Source organism: Podarcis erhardii (assembly GCF_964252035.2).
Source record: "Podarcis erhardii genome assembly, chromosome: 6".
Classification (NCBI taxonomy): Eukaryota; Metazoa; Chordata; class Lepidosauria; order Squamata; family Lacertidae; genus Podarcis; species Podarcis erhardii.
In genome coordinates this window covers 58,928,451-58,945,632 of record NC_138510.1, presented here as the reverse complement: position 1 = coordinate 58,945,632, position 17,182 = coordinate 58,928,451, and the positions used below count along the sequence as shown (strand labels likewise).

Here is a 17,182-nt window from a genome sequence, read left to right as displayed (position 1 = left end):
GGCGGCTGCCCCCAGTCACCAGTCTAGCTGCCGCATTCTGGATTAGTTGTAGTTTCCGAGTCACCTTCAAAGGTAGCCCCACGTAGAGCGCATTGCAGTAGTCCAAGCGGGAGATAACTAGAGCATGCACCACTCTGGCGAGACAGTCCGCGGGCAGGTAGGGTCTCAGCCTGCGTACCAGGTGGAGTTGGTAGACAGCTGCCCTGGATACAGAATTGACCTGCGCCTCCATGGACAGCTGTGAGTCCAAAATGACTCCCAGGCTGCGCACCTGGTCCTTCAGGGGCACAGTTACCCCATTCAGGACCAGGGAGTCCTCCACACCAGCCCGCCCCCTGTCCCCCAAAAACAGTACTTCTGTCTTGTCAGGATTCAACCTCAATCCATTAGCCGCCATCCATCCTCCAACCGCCTCCAGGCACTCACACAGGACCTTCACCGCCTTCACTGGTTCTGATTTGAAAGAGAGGTAGAGCTGGGTATCATCTGCATATTGATGGACACCCAGTCCAAACCCCCTGATGATCTCTCCCAGCGGCTTCATATAGATGTTAAAAAGCATGGGGGAGAGGACGGAACCCTGAGGCACCCCACAAGTGAGGGCCCAGTGGTCTGAACACTCATCCCCCACCACCACTTTCTGAACACGGCCCAGGAGGAAGGAGCGAAACCACTGTATAACAGTGCCCCCAGCTCCCAGCCCCTCTAGACGGTCCAGAAGGATGTTATGGTCGATTGTATCAAAGGCCGCTGAGAGATCCAGCAGAACTAGGAAACAGCTCTCACCTTTGTCCCTAGCTCGCCGGAGATCATCAACCAGCGCGACCAAGGCAGTTTCAGTCCCATGATGAGGCCTGAATCCCGATTGGAAGGGATCCAAATGGTCCGCATCCTCCAGGCGTGCCTGGAGTTGTTCAGCAACCACGCGCTCAATCACCTTGCCCAAGAATGGAAGATTTGAGACTGGGCGATAGTTGGCCATACTGGCCGGGTCTAAAGATGGTTTTTTAAGAAGCGGTTTGATGACCGCCTCTTTCAGCGGATCTGGGAATGCTCCCTCACAGAGGGAAGCATTCACCACCCCGCAGAGCCCATCGCCCAGCCCTTCCCGGCTTGCTTTTATTAGCCAGGATGGGCAAGGATCCAGGAGACAGGTGGTTGGTTTCACGCGTCCAAGCAGCCTGTCCACATCCTCGGGGGTAATGGATTGAAATCGATTCCATGCAACTTGACCAGACAGAGCTCTAGCACTCTCCCGCCCCAGCCCTGCTCCCACGGTGGTGTCTAGCTCCTTCCGAATATGAGTGATTTTATCTGCAAAAAACTTTGCAAAATCGTTGCAGGAGATCTTGGGGTCTTTACAAAGCCCCGGTGGTAAAGGTGGTTCCGTTAAATTACGAACCACCTGAAAAAGTCTCCTGCTACTATTTTCTGCAGATGCAATAGAGGCGGTGAAGAAAGTCTTCTTCGCCGTCGCTATCGCCACTTGGTAGGCTCGACGTTGAGCTCTAACCTGTGTCCGGTCAGATTCGGAGTGAGTTTTTTGCCACCGACGCTCTAGCCGTCTCAGCGATTGTTTCATCGCCCTCAGCTCCGAAGAAAACCACGGAGCTGTCCGGGCTCCATGCAATCGGAGAGGGCGCTTCGGAGCCAGACAGTCGATAGCCCTGGTTAACTCCGCATTCCAGCGGGCCACCAGGGAATCAGCTGAAAGGCCATCAACATGGGATAAGGCATCCCCTACCACTCTCTGGAAACCATTTGGATCCATTAAGTGGCGGGGGCGGACCATCCGAATTGGTCCCACCTCCCTGCAGAGGGGAAGGGTCGCGGAGAAGTCCAGTTGCACCAGGAAGTGATCTGACCATGGCACTTCTTTTGTTTCACTTTTACTTAGTGTCAGATCACCCACGTCACTAGAGGTGAACACCAGGTCTAAGGCATGTCCATGACTATGAGTTGGGCCAAACTTATTCAGGGACAGCCCCATGGAGGCCATGCTTTCCACGAAGTCCAGAGCAGCCCCTTGTAAGGTCGTGTCGGCATGGATGTTAAAATCCCCTAGGACAACCAAACTAGGTGTCTCCAGGAGAAAATCCGCCACGACCTGAAGCAGCTCAGACAGGGAATCCTTGGTGCAGCGGGGAGGTCGGTACACCAAAAGGAATCCTGTACTGCCCCTATTGCCCAACTTCCAGAACATGCACTCAGAAAGCTGGATCTTCCCAGTAGGACGCCTGGTGCAAGCTAGTGACTTCCTAAAAATCACTGCAACCCCCCCCTCCCCGCCCACATGACCTGGGTTGCTGTGCGTAAGAGAAACCTGGTGGGCAAGCAGCGGCAAGGACAGGCCCATCTGCTTCCTCCAACCAGGTCTCTGTCACACATGCCAGGTCAAGTCCTCCATCCACAATCAGGTCGTGGATGGCAGTGGTTTTATTCCTCATTGACCTGGCATTACACAGCAACACCTTCAGGTCATGTAGGTTTCCCCTGTTGATTCCAGTATCCATCCGGTCAAGGCCAGACCCGGAGGCAGGGATAGTCTTCAAACAACGACTAAACCTGCCTCCTCGGTAATGACATGGTCTGGTCTTAGCGTAACTCCGCCTCCTGCCCATGATCACCGAGATCGGATGTCCCAGTGCTTCCCCCCCTGTGGAACTTGTCCCAGCCATCGTGATGGCTGGGGCCCCACTCCCAGGCAGCCCTGATCTAGCCCCTTCAAAACAAAACATAAACTATACAGAACCAATAAAACAACAACAACAACAAAAAGGAACAGAACAATTATGCTAAAATTAATCCCCAACCAAATATCCATCCCACCCACCCCCAGCAATGGAAAAAAAGAAATAAAAATTTAAATTGCCACCGAATGCTTGAGGACATTTTAAAGCACATTAACCCCCTGGAACAGGGAAGCAATGGCAGAACACTTCCCACCCTTCCCAAGAGTTTGTTCCAAAAGTTTGTTCCTGGGCCACGCCCCCTGGGCCAGTTGGAAAAGGCCCTGGAAGGGAGCAGGCCCTGCAGTCCTCACCCAGCCGATGGTCCAAGGCTTCCCCGCAGCAGGAGTCCCTTTATAGCCAGGAGAGAGGGCCTGGGCCACGCCCCCTGGGCCAGTTGGAAAAGGCCCTGGGAGGGAGCAGGCCCTGCAGTCCTCACCTGAGGTACCACTTTAGCTAATGGGGCCTCCCGCTGCCACCGTGCAATTTCTGTTCTTATCCTGAAGCAAACTTCTTAACCCAAGGTACTATTTCTGGGTCAGCAGAGTGTAACTTGAAGCGTCTGTAACCTGAAGCATATTTAACCCAAGGTACCACTGTATTTGGAAAAAGAGCAACAGTAGAATGTCGGGGTGACGTGAAGACATAATTCAGGACAGGAATTGATTAAATGCTACCATTATTGGTAGGGGCAGAGAGAGAGGAATAAATGCTCCCAGTGTAAAAGGGTAGGCATGACTGGAGCCATAATTTCATCCTTTCAAAGCTATCTTGAAATGCTATGCTGTCCAAAGGCCCCATTATTCACCCCTTCGCTAGGCAAAAACAACCAAATCATTTTCCCTCATCTTGTGAAGAGCTGACTGCTCTCCCTCCCCATTACTAACATGCTAAATCGAGAGGGGGGCTGCAGAGGTTGAGAAAAATATTAGGGGCTTTAAGCAGACCCAGGTTGTGCCACAAATATGAGAGGCTGGAAGCCCCTTGATCCTTCACATAAGGAGAGATTGTCATTACAGATAAAAAGCAACTGAACTGCCTCTGGCCTACTTGCTCAACTAACACTTCCCGCTTCAAGAAAACACCATCCCAGTGGTGCCGCCAAACGCAGTAACACGTTTTTATGAGGAATTCAGCAACGGAACAAGTTGTCGGCATGACAGCTCATGTTAAAAAGCAAGTCACGAATGTTACGGGGCCTCCCCTGCCATACATATACGGAGAAAGCATGACGAGCACATGGGGCCTTTCAGATGCGACAATAACTCAGCAAAGCATAAAAACATTGATTGATAATGCCTGAACAAAAGCCTCACTGTGACTGAAGAATCCATGGGGTTGGCTCAAGGGGGAAGCCTGAAGAAGGGGACTGGCTGAAGCTGGCTTTCACACTCTGCCCACCTTTTGACAGCCCCTCCCCCAAAACCTCTCCCTAGAGAAAGGGGACCCTGCTCAATGGAGTAGGCTCTGGTATAAAGGGCTAAGGGAGGATCCTCAGAAGTCAGGTGGAGGTAGCTCCTGTAAGGTGCTTCTGCTCAATTTGCGAGGACTGGCTCCTTCTTCCTGAGCCCACGACACCTGAAGGAGCGTCTCCACCCCCATCATTCAGCCCGGACACTGAGTTCCAGCACCGAGGGCCTTCTGGAGGTTCCCTCGCTGCGAGAAGCCAAGTTACAGGGAACCAGGCAGAGGGCCTTCTTGGTAGTGGCACCCGCCCTGTGGAACGCCCTCCCACCAGATCTCAAAGAGAAGAACAACTTCCAGACTTTTAGAAGACATCTGAAGGCAGCCCTGTTTAGGGAAGCTTTTAATGTTTAACAGACCACTGTATTTTAATACTTTGTTGGAAGCCGCCCAGAGTGGCTGGGGAAACCTAGCCAAATGGGAGGGGTATAAATAATATATTATTATTATTATTATTATTATTATTATTATTATTATTATTATTATCATCATCATCCTCCTCCTCCTCCTCCTCCTCCTCCTCACATCCCACCCTATTCAACAAGGTACCCCAACCCAAAGGAGTGGCTTTTCTGGGGTGGAGGCCATCAGGGTTGAAAAATCAACTTCCACCAGACTCCTTCTGTGGGCTTTCCCCTCAATTCAACCCACAGAGGCAGGATGAAAGCCCAGCCTCAGGTGTCAAACTGCAGCGCAAAAATTAGTTGGTATGAAATTTTTGGTTCAATTTTATTTGAAAAATGCTGCCCTGGACTCTATCTCACTGGCATTAGGCCTCTTAAGATGGCACTGAGCATGTGCATAGATTTCCACCGCAATTGTGCCATTCAATCTGGAAATCTCCATGCAATGTACATATTTTGAAACCACCTTAAGAGGCCATTCCGCCCTGGAGGAGAGGAAGAGACCCAATGGGAAGACTAGGACTCCAACATCTTGGTCAGAGGGAATCTGGCTGCAGTCAGGTCTGTCCACAAATGGCATCTCACTGGGATGCACAGAAGCACAATCAGCACCCACAATGGTGAGTGTCTGTTAAGAACGTACCCACTTCCCAGCGGTACAGTTACGAGCATCCCTTTTCAACATAACGAAGAAGTGGGCCTGAAGAAACTGACAGATTGAATTACACATGCTGCTCCCACAGAAGCACCGTAACTGGTGCTTAATCCCACAAATCTCCTCCAAGGACTAAAGGTTTCAGGGTTGAGCCATCATAATAAACATAGGGTTCTAGCAACGTCACTGGTAAAAGGGGAAGGTGGCAAGAAAGTCGCCATTGCTCGTGTAGCAGAGCTGGCGTACCTGTCGGTGGAAGCGAGTGCCATCTTCTTCTGGGACGTTCTCAAATTCAGTCATGAACACTCTGCCCTCGATCTCTCGGTGGTTGCTCTGCACCCCAGTGTCCAGCAGATAAACTTCAACCAGGTCGCCTCTGTCTAAAAAGAGGAGACAGTCAGTCAATGACGCCTAGAGGCAGTGAAGGCGTTGCTCTCAACGCAGCATCCCAGCATGTCAATATACAATGAGGTTTATCTTGCGCAAGCAATTTATAAAGGGAGCTGCTCCAATTTTGTTTTGTATAGAGCAGGCAGGGAAGGAAATGGAAGATTGGACTTAACACGATTATCCCTTCTATTCTGGTGATCAAAGGCAATACAAGCGAGTTGGCGGCTCTGTTTCTGTGTCGTTAAGGCCAGATTTGCAATCTTCGGAAAGCGGAAATTGGGATAGGGGTGAGTCAGTCTGCTTCGCTATTTAAAAAGTGAAGTAGCCTATCCAGTAATTATTTGAGGTCTCAGCATTTAAGCATCTAGTGGTTTTAGCAGAAAACAAAAAGAGATATTCAGAAAATCCACTCTGCTTATGGTTAAATTTTGTTTTAATCAGAAACATGTGTATAATGAAGTACATGTTTTAATTTCTCCCCCTTCCCTGCTTCCTCCTCCCTTCCTATAAATTCTAATTGTTAGAGCCCGGCTTCAGCTGGGGAGGGCGGGATATAAATAAAAAAATCATTATTATTATTATTATTATTATTATTATTATTATTAATACAAAATACCTTTTACTTTTGGTCACCCGTCGAAGCAATCGATGCACTTTACTATATATAAAATTTCATATCTGCAACAATGGTGATCATTTTGGCACAAACACTCATTTCATTCATTTATTAAACTTACTAGTTGCTTGACACCCGAAGGTCTCCATTTTGACCCAACTTTGTTAACAGATTCAGAAACGTTTACCTGAGTACTTATGGTTGTTTTATTTCCATTTTAAATTTCATGTAATTGTTGCATGTCATATTCTCTAAACTAAACAAAGATGAATCCCAATGCAATCATGTTGAACAGTTTAGAGAAGGAAATGAATAAAAACTATGTTACAAACATAAGACGTGCGTGTATATACATGCAGAGCAATTCAAAGCAACCCTCAAACCAAGCCAGGTTGGGTGGGTGGATTCAGCACGGCTCTTCCTCTGCTCATCTCCACTGGCTCAGCCCAGCCCTGCATCAGCTGCCAAGCATAGGGATGAGAGGCAAGCTGGCAAGTTATTCGCCAGCAGAAAGCCCCCAGATAGAGTGCTCCTGGGGAATAGAGGGGCAGGAATAAGCCAGCCTGAGATCCACTGGATCTCGCTACTGTCATGTGACGGTCGCAGGCCCAAATAGGGCTGTATGTGCAACAAGCATGTGAAACAGAGCCTTATTGGTGGTGGCCCCACACCCATGGAATGCAGTACCATGTGAAACACATAGTGGCAGACCAAGCAATCAGTGATAGGTAGCGCCATCCCTCTGCATAGGATTTTGTTGTTGATTCCATAGATATTTGGCATCTCATGCACACATGGTTGAATGGGAATATCACCTACTGGGAGGATTATATTCAGTAGATCCGCCTTGCACAGGGACAATCCGGCCCAGGTTCCAGGGAATGCTCTGAGCAAACACATAGGAGTCCTCTTCTATATAATCCACATGCGGTAGTCTCAAAGCCTGCACAAAAGACGACATGGGAAGAACTGTGCAAGTCACGCAAGAAATATCATCGCCATCATCCTACTCTTCTCCTACAAGTATACAGAGCATATAACAGGAATGGGGGATCTGTGGGCCTTCAGGTGTTGTTGGACTACAACTCCCATCACCCTGAGCAGTGGCCATGTTGGCTGGGGCTAATGGGAGGTGGAGTCCAAAATCAAACAGAATGTGGAGAGAGGCCATTTGTGTAATTTCCTCTTCTCCCTGCGGCTCCTCCCCACCAATGAGAGAGCATCTGGAAATTCAGATTTATACAATTAGTGCCCTGGAGCAACAAATCCACTTTTAAAAAGAAACTGGTTTCGAAAGTGACCGGGAAATGCACCGAAAAGTAGGTCAACAGAGGATTAACATGCAGATGGTATACACCGGCTCAAACAGATCAGGACGAACGCTCAATAAAGACTGGGTACAATCTAACCTCTGTGTAAACCTTGTGCAAGCAAATCAGGATGAATGCTTAACAGGTGAACTGGAGGAGCCATGAGTGCGGCTTACATTGATCTCAACAGAACTGGGGTGTCACCACTAAGAAGGCCCTGCCTTGTGTGGTGACCTGCCCATCCAACCTTGTTCCATAGTCATTTGGAAGCACAAGCAGAGCCTTCCTTCCCTGCAGGAATCAGAAGCCAGTCTGGCTGGTACTGAGGAAGCTAAAGAGACACGGAATGGAATGAGGAAGCCTAGCAGGGTGGGAAGGTGCTGGCGATTTAGGGCAAGGGTAGGGACGAGAGAGGAAAATGGAAAGGTTGGTGGTGGTAAGGATAGGAGTGCAGCAGGCAAGGTGGAGGGGCTGAGAGAAGGACTGGGGAACCTTTGGCCCTCCAGACATTGCTGGACTCCAGTCCCTTCAGACCCAGAAAGATGGCAGGACAGAGACCAAAGACTTCTCTTCTTCTCTATGCACAACATGTCCTTCTTACAAAATTGTGCAGGCCTCTGTTTCATAAATGCATCCAACTACGCCTGACATCCAGCAATGTCACTTGCTCCCGTAACTGTTTTTGTAAGCCCATTCCCTTCGTTGGGCAAAAAGATTCCTGCATTGCAGGGAGCGGAACTAGATGACCTTGGGGGGTCCCAGCTCTACAATTCTCTGATTTTATAATCTCTGATAGCTTTGTTTTTAATTTTCTTGTCATTACCATTAGTTTTGTTGATAAAGTTATGCAGCTATTATCGAACTCAGCATTACGGCAGGTACTTAACAAATGGAAAAAGACATACTCCTCCAATTCTGGATAACTCTAACAGCTGGATAACTCTAATAACTCCAATTCTAATAACTCTAATAACCAATATCTGACAAAATTCCTTCCACTGTCTGACTTCTAGCTCACATTTGCTAATTTCCCCTTTGCCACCATTTAGGGAGCATTTCCAGCCTCTTTTTCTCAAAGCAGCTCAAACTGTTGTAGCGGCAAGTCACAAATTCTCCTGTGTGCGCTCAGCGCTTGAGGCCTTTGTTGGTAAATATCTACTGCATGCAGGAAGCACACCACTGGCAGACTGTGGGAGAATCTCCTTGCTGCAGGCTAACTCTGTGGTCGCTGCCCCCCACAAACATACACCAAACACGCATACACAATCTCGATCTCTCTCATGCTCCCACACAAATTCTAATCCTCTCGCCCATTCTCTCTTTGGGTATGTGCATGCATGCGCACACATCCATCTGTGAGCACTCCTGAATATTTTCCCTTCCACTTCCCTTATGCGTGTGCAGACAAGCCTTGGTGACCGCAAGCACAGCCAAACAGAGGGCATGAGATGCTCTTCCCTGCACCTGTCGCAACTTGCACATGGGTGTCTAAAACCCTGCAGAGAGAGCTGTGTCAATGAGTTGTTTTAGAAAACCCAAACCAGGAGTGTTTGCATTCAGCATCGGATGATTTCCCCTAAGCAGCGGCACACCTGGCATCATCTTTAGCGTTGCAACGCTCTTAAGTTCTCTGATTCGCCGACTTTCACAGAGCTACCAGCCTGAAGCGTATCTGGCATGGTAAGTGGCTAGGAAGTGATTAAGCAAACCTATTTGCCTCCACTGAGTCTTGCATCACTTTGGATTTCTCAAATGGCACCTGCCTTATCGTAAGATTATGAAATGTTTGGAAAGGACCACTGGGTTATCAGTTGTCCTGTAAAAAGCCACAGGAGTCCATGCAAATATGCCCTTCTCAGAACGAAAGGGGGAAAGCCATCACAAAACACCTCCCAAACACTTCCCACGGGGACAAAGAGGAAAGTTGCTTCTTATTTGTATCTTGCCAAGGAGGTCAGAACATTAGCCGTGCGGTAATCTCACAAAGTCAACATAGCATGCACTCCTGCCCAACGAGAGAACGTTGTGGCTGAGCAGAGACCTGAACCTGGTTTTCCCATCACCATAACAAACTCAGCACACTGAGAAAAAACACCACACTACAGTCATTCAAAGGCTGTTGGGGAAATTGGGAAGCATCGTTTGGTGGCAAAAGAATATCGTTCCCGGCAACGCTGTGATCACTGGATGGAAGAACGCTTTTAACTGTAAAGCAATTGCTTTTAGAATGTTCTAACTGTAACTGCTTTTTAACCAAACGTTTTTAACCAAAACTTTTAGATGTTTTTTGTTACTGTTTTTTAGAATATTTAAACTGCTTTAGAATGTTTTTGCTTTGCTTTCAAATTGTATGTCTATCTGAAGCTCTGGGGCTCCTTGGGGAGGAAATAAATTCGGTGAACAAGTTAAGTATTTTTCTGCAGAAAAAAAAATCTGTTTTAAAAAACGCATTGTTTCATAATATAAATTAGGAACATAAGGAATGAGTACAATGCCAGTCAAATTGTTCGGTTTCAAAGGGGGAATATGTGTGTGTGTGTGTGTGTGTGTGTGTGTGTGTGTGTGTGTGTTTTTCTGCACAGGTCCTTGGCCATACAGTAAGCCCACAACTTATGTTAGGGTTATTTCCAGGGAGACCGCCAAAAGCCAAAGTCACATATAGTGAAAACAGAATCACAGACTTGTAGAGTTGGAAGGGAATCTTTCACTCACTGTGAGGCTCAAACCCATGAGCCTGAGATTAAGAGTCATGCTCTACCGCCTGAGTTATCCCATTCAATGTTGGAGGGGGGAGGACTGCCAAGGTCATACATCTCCAGAACCACCTCCCTTTAAATTTTTCTTTATTTTTTTACCACACACATAAAGATGAATGCCCACAAGTTTACGTTGGACGCTTACTGTACTAACATTAGAATGTTAACTGGTCCAGCTTCCAGTATCTTCCATTTTTGTTCTCTTTAAGATTTAAACAATATAAAGGAACAGTATGCTGCCGAGTTGTGATGTCTTAACTTACTTTCAAGCATTCCAACTAAAGCATATTTTTCAGGCAAAGCTCTTAAAAGTGCACTACCTTGATTTATTTATTCTTACCCCAATCATATATTTTACTTCAACTACAGTTGGCCTACTGGCAGTACCGGTTGCTAAGGCTACACAGGGATGGCGGCCTACATTGACCCCCACTTTTCACAACTCTGTGCTTCGCTGCCACTCACGGAGAGAAGGAGGCGTTCAGTATGGTGTGGGAGCAGAGCGAAGCCAAGCTGCTCCTTCTGCCCCTGCGCCATGTTGAGCTCCTGCGGCCTTGTTCCCCCTCCCTGCCTATGAGCAGCGGCCATGCACAGCCCCAGGAAGACAAGAGAGCAACACAACCACACAGCCTTCCCACTACTGGTTATGGGAAAAACAATTTGAGATATTTATACAACAAGTAGAATTCACATGGTGTACTTGTTCAGTTTTGTGTACTAAAAATAACTCAAACACCACTCAGTAGATCCTGGTCAATTTCAGACAGTCGCACATTGCCAGAAGGACCACATTATTGCCCCACGCAATGGGGAACAGGGACTTAGTGACAGTTCATACAACAGAGATGATTAAAAAAATAAAATAACTGCAGGGACAACAAAAACCAGAAACAAAAAGCAGACAGATACACAGGTATTAGCCCCCCCAAAGTGTTTTGGGAATTTTTCCTTCTGCACACTTAAGCATTCTGCTTGGTGCACCAAAAGAAGAGTCTGAAACTGAAAGAAATCTCACTTGAAAAAGAAACACCTGTATACCTGCAGCTGGTTTTAACTAAGCAAAAGATCCCAGCAGATTCTGCTCCGCAAAAGCCAAATTCTTAACCTTTTTCCCCTTTACAGATGTTAACAGCTGTTGAGATGATGGTGCCTTGCTCTTACTAGCCAGATTTCTTTAAAATATCTATATTTGTTGTTGAGATGGCATTGCACAAAATATATTCAAACACAGCCTAGATAGCCATCTTTTACAAGATAGTCTTGCTCCATCCTTAGCAGGGAGGTTTCGACTAGATGGCCCACAAGACCCTCCCTCCCAGGGTTTGGGTGGCATTTGGCATGGCGCGGGCGGAGACTTTCACTTGCAGCGTGGGTCCTCCCCTTCTCCCCTTTCCCCCCAGTATGGCTCCCCTAAAGGTAAAGGTAAAGGGACCCCTGACCATTAGGTCGTCGTGACTGACTCTGGGGTTGCGGCGCTCATCTCGCTTTATTGGCCGAGGGAGCCGGCGTACAGCTTCCAGGTCATGTGGCCAGCAGGACTAAGCCGCTTCTGGCGAACCAGACCTCTCCAAATCTCTCCAACCCTCTGGAGCAGATATCTGGAGCTGTGGGGAGCCAACAACGCCCATTCCACTGGTGGAACCCCACAAGGTATATTTTATGCTGCATTTGATAAAACTGTAGAGCTAGGGGAGCTTTGGATGAGAGACATGCCAAGATCTGAACGTAAATAAGTACCTATTGTGCTTGTAAATACTGCTGGGCTATGTCAGGGACCAGGAGAAGGAGATAGGAGACTGACTTGGAACTGAGGGGAGATAACAGGACTGGTGGGCCCGCCTTTTCCCAACTTCTAAGTATACTTTTGACAATAGTTTCTTCCACACTCTGGACATTTCGCACCGTGATGGACTATAACTCTCCTCGTCCCTGCCCATAAGCCATGCTGGCTGGGGCTGACGGGGGTTGGGACCGAACCACGTCTGCAGAGATCCCGAGTTCCCCAGCCCCGATGCAGAAAGAGGGACTTACCATGTGCAGCACATCGCTACTCATCTTCACGAGAAAGCCCTGGAACAGGTCCTCAAAGATATGCAGGATTTTCGTCAAGTAGCCATGCCTGGCTGCTCTGGCCTGAAGGCGCTTGGCGGTCCTTGACGTCTGAGATTTGTGGGTTTCCTCCTTAAGCACCACAATGTATTGCCCTGGCAGGCGCCACAAGTCCTGCATTTAGACAAAACAGAAGTAGAGAGTCGGTAGATGATTTGCAGAAGCGTGTGTCCCACTAGGGGGGTGGTGCAAGCACAGGGTGGGGCTCTGGTGCCCTTAAGAAAGTGCGAGATTCTGCTCTCAGTCCCACATACTGGGCATTGCCTCTTCTGCATGCTCACTTCTCTTGACATGCATATGAAGTGAGCCAGTGGTGTGGCAGAGAAGGAGCAAAGCGCCACCAATTTCATAGCAGGAATGACAGCAACATCCCCCTAAGGGGGGCCTCCTCTGCGTGCCAACCAAATAAAGCTTTTCTAAAAGACGAAATGACCAGATAATCGACCACCCTCTATTATGGCTAATCAAAATAGTGAGGTCCACCAGAATTCTCCATCAGGCTGCAAATTAAGCAAAACTTGGAAAGGGGACCCTGCATTTATCCAAAAATCATTTTTGCTTTATAGCCTCAGAAGAGATGTGGTAGGGGTGGGTGTGCTGTCACAAAGAGGGCCTGCACTTCAAAATTAACCACTAGACCACTGTATTTAACACCTCACTGGAAAGGAAACAGATTCTACTCAACCACTCCTCTGACTTAACATTTTTTGGCTCAACACAGCCACTTTAAGAAGCAAACAACACCTTGTTAAGCGCAGACACATAAAGCAGCACAATCTTTATTTGTGTAGTGAATGACAACTAAGAATTGATGTGGTTTTGAGTGAAGGAAAGATGTGCTGGTCGTTTTTCCAGTTCAAAATCTCTCCCTCCTAGCAATTCCACCCACAGATATGGATATAAACGTATAGAACTTTGTGTAAGAAATAGCAGGAGCAGGGAGAGATTTTGAGTGAGGAAACTGATCAGCAGAGAAAGGATTGCGTAAACACAAGCTCAAACACCTCTACTAAAAATCTGCTTTTTATTTTTTAAAAAATAAATTGGGAGTTTGTTGCACACATCGCCATGTCATGTATAATCTGCCCCTTAGAAGAAAGCTGATTCTGTACCATATATCAGAAGCAACTACGAGAAAGGGGGAAGGACCAGGAATTTTGTGAAGCAAATCTTGCTGAATCCAGCACAAATTATTCTCCCATCTTCTAGTCAATCGCACAGGGCAGAGATGAATGGGACATGGGAGATCCACAATCAGACCTCCCAACGTCTTTGCTCAAAAGCAGTCACATCCTCCGATTTGGATCAGGGTTGGATGCTGAGTGAATTGGGGCCGGGGACCTTCTTCTCTGCACTGTTTCCATGATATAAAATCCCCACCTCCCAGAAGCTGCTATTAGCTGTGGAGCGTGGAGGGGGGAAGACATAAACCATTACTGGATGTGTTTTCTCTCGTCTCTGTGGCAGCGTTGGGGAGAGGAAATTTAAACTGGGGAAAATGTTTAAAAACCTGTCTTTCAGCACTAAACCTTGATCCAAATCATTTCCCCACCCCACCTATAAGTGCTTCTTAAGATGCTGAGAGATCCAATTATAGATCTCCTGTGTTGATCACGTATAGATGCCCCCCCATCTTTTAGCAATCTTCATTTGTGTTCCTTTCTCTTTTCATTTTTCATGCACTCCTACACTGTTCTGATTTTTTTTTAAAAGAAGCCAAAAACAAAATCCAGTGTCCCATATTTTTTTTGGCCAGGGGTGGGGGGTGGGGACCAGCATGCACATTTAGGAAAACCAGATGCTGACAGCTCACAGCTTCCAGCATGGACCATACCACCTGGTTCATCGCTGGGCAGACTCCACCTCTAAAAGCCAGGGAAGTGAATTTGAAAGAACACCTTGGCTCTTCCTGACACTCCCTTGCAGCGAGAGGAGGTAGGTCAGCCGTGCACCCTGCACAGCACAAGCCAAGGCAGCAGATATTCTCTATCATGGCTGGAGCTTGCAACGCAGGTGGACTGCACGAAGGCTTCCAATCAAAAGAGGCAAGGCTCAGAAGTGCCCCAAAGAAAAAAGAAAGACAATACAACGCAGAGTGCCAGGAGAACAACCCCTGCATTTCCCAACCGCTCCCTGGATGCCAGATCTTTCAACTCACATGCAAGACAAAGCAGGCATTTTTTAAAATGAATAGTTCCAATAGAAGGATGTCACCAGATATCACAAGACCTTAATAGGCAGATCTACCTTTCAGCAGACGAGGAGGTTCTGAGTGAAGGCAAAATGCAACAGGTGTGCATTCATTGCAAAATATCCTGGAAGCCTTTAAGGCATGTCCAACGTTACAATGGTATATGACTGGTGCCTGGCCAAATTTCCTAAAATGGATGCTTCACAAAGCCTCTTCCTCCTGCTGCCTGAACGTAACATTTCAAATGTCCCTTCTTCAAGAGACAACACCCCCCCTCCCCAAAAAAGAGAGAATTACAGTTCCAGAGGATAGAGGGGTGACTTCATAAGGAAACAGAACAGATCCAAAATAACGGGGGAGGGGGATATTGGGTCCCTGTTCCCACAACAGCCTTTTCTTCATGAATGATGATGCTAATAATAAGCCCATCCCAAGTCCTGACCTACCGCGGGTGTCTGAATTTGGCAGCAGAAATCCCAAAGCATCCACTAGTATCCTTCCAAATGGGGAAAGGGAAGGGGTTGGGGAAGCAGTGCCACAGAAACAGGGCTTCAAGTCAACCTAGGATCCTCCCATGGAAATGTTTCTGAATGCCAGAGCCCTGCCCAGAAACATTAAGTGAAGCTGACTATAATGATGAGAGCAGCCTGGGGCATGTACAAAGAGACAATGTGCAGAGAGATTATTTTCTTTCCCGCCCAAGAAAGCACAGCCCATTTAGGAAGCCGCCTCAAACTGAGTCAGACCCTTCTAGCGCAGTGTTGACGGCACGGACTGGCAGCGATCCTCCAGGGTTTTCAGGCAGAGAACCATTCCCAGTCCCTGCCTGGAGATGCTGGGGTTGGAAGCAGGCACGCAAAGCCCAGGCCCTTCTTTCCCAATAATGCACACTCGGCTTCGGGGGGGGGCGGAGGGGGGGTTCCAGAGGGCAGGGAGCAAGGCAGCGCCAGGTTTAGGGGCTGCCTGCTCGCAAGCAAAGGAACGAGCATCTGTGCAATGCGAACCCGTGCTCCTTTGGGCAATCCTTACATTGCCAATCCCTTCAGAAGTCCCACGGAATTCGTTGGAGCTTATACTCCCGGGCAACTGCAGCCTAAGGTCTCAAGCCTTTTTTTTTTTTTTTTTAATCTCTTCGAGATTTTTTCGGCAGTCAAGAGGCATATATACATTTTATGAAATAATCAATACGCTCCATTGTAGTGCGTAAAGCTACTTTTGGGCTCGCTGCCCCCTAAACCCCGCCTGTCTGGAAGGACCGGAGTCCTCAAACTAGAACCCGAGCCTCGGAGGACGGGGGTGCCCCTCCAGGACACCCCCAGCTCGCCCAAGGCGAGTGGGAGAGAAGAAGCGAGGGCACCAGCCGGAGCCTTCCGAGTCCCTCTGGTCCTCCTCTCCGCCACGGTCACCTTATTGCTCCGATGGAAAGCGGCGGACCCGCTCCGATATTTCCCCAAGTCGGCCTGGCTCTCCTCCTCGAAGGCGAAGGACGCCACCAGGTCGTCGTCGTCCTCGTCCGGATCGTCGAGGTTGGCGGCAGCCGGAGAGAGCGCGCCCAGCAGGAACAGCAGCAGCAGAGCGCGCAAGCAGCGGCCGCCCATCGTGTCCCCCGCTTGGGAAGAACGCGGGAGTCGGCAGAGACCGAGAAGAACCCGCCGCGCGCGGAAAGGCTCGGCTCTGGAGCGCAGCGCGACGCCTAGAACCCGGCGCGGGCGGAGCCTAGAACCCGGTGGGGCCCTGCACGCAGCGGGCTACTGGCGCGAGCTGCCCTTGGCGCGGCGGCAGTTGCACCGGGCGAAGGATCAGCAACTGGGAATCGCATCCCACAGCTCGCTTGCACACACAGCGCGCACGCACACCCCCCTCGCCCGCTTCTTTCTCGCCGCTTCGACTTTCCCTCCTCCCCTTTGCCTTTCCATGTGCTCCTCTAAATCTTTTTGGGGCGTGGATGTGCCGGATCACGCCACTATTATCCCATCGGACCATCCTATCTCGTTAAACATTAATTGGAGTTTCTCCCATCCCTGGAGATCAAGTTGCTGCCCCGTTTTGCTTTTCCTGGCGTCAAATTACAGGATTACTTTCGCGTGGGGTTTTTTTTCTTTCTTTCTTTCTCAAACGCATTCCATTGCATAGCTTCCAGAAGGAAAAATGTACTGTATATATTCTATGCATGAACACGATTGGAGGACAGCGTCTCAAGGGGATAAGGGGGAGCAGTTGTGTATGTAAGGAATTCGAGAAGCAATAGGCATGTTGTGGCATGGGTCTTTGGAAAGCCTTTTTGAAGGAAACCTGGGAAAAAATGTCCACAGTACTCCCCAGACTCGTGTTTCTTCAGAGTACGATAGTACTTCTGTTGTGTATTGAGTCAAAGGATTTTATATCTGTATTATTATTGTCTGTATTTGCATTAGGGTAAAGTAACTGCCTTTTGGTTCCAGAGGGTACAGCTACTATTGGTTCATTTAAGCTGCTGTATTTGGATCCTCTGTCTTACTGGTTGCCTCCAAAAGGCAGGACTGTGATTGCCTGATATTGTTCCCTCCAAAATGTATCCT

At 48.3% G+C, this 17,182-nt stretch overlaps 1 protein-coding gene across 1 annotated transcript in view; it reads right to left on the bottom strand.

Moving 5' to 3' along the window:
• The window catches only part of PCSK9 (proprotein convertase subtilisin/kexin type 9), a 29,279-nt gene extending 12,345 nt beyond the window's left edge, over positions 1-16,934 (bottom strand). The window contains exons 1-4 of the mRNA XM_081867191.1: positions 16,031-16,934; positions 12,356-12,547; positions 7,078-7,201; positions 5,499-5,632 (exon numbers count right to left, since the gene is read on the bottom strand). Of these exons, the coding sequence (XP_081723317.1) occupies positions 5,499-5,632; positions 7,078-7,201; positions 12,356-12,547; positions 16,031-16,222 (642 nt within the window). The 5' untranslated portion in view covers positions 16,223-16,934. The remainder of the gene's footprint in view (positions 1-5,498; positions 5,633-7,077; positions 7,202-12,355; positions 12,548-16,030) is intronic.
• Between the last annotated feature and the right edge of the window lie 248 nt (positions 16,935-17,182).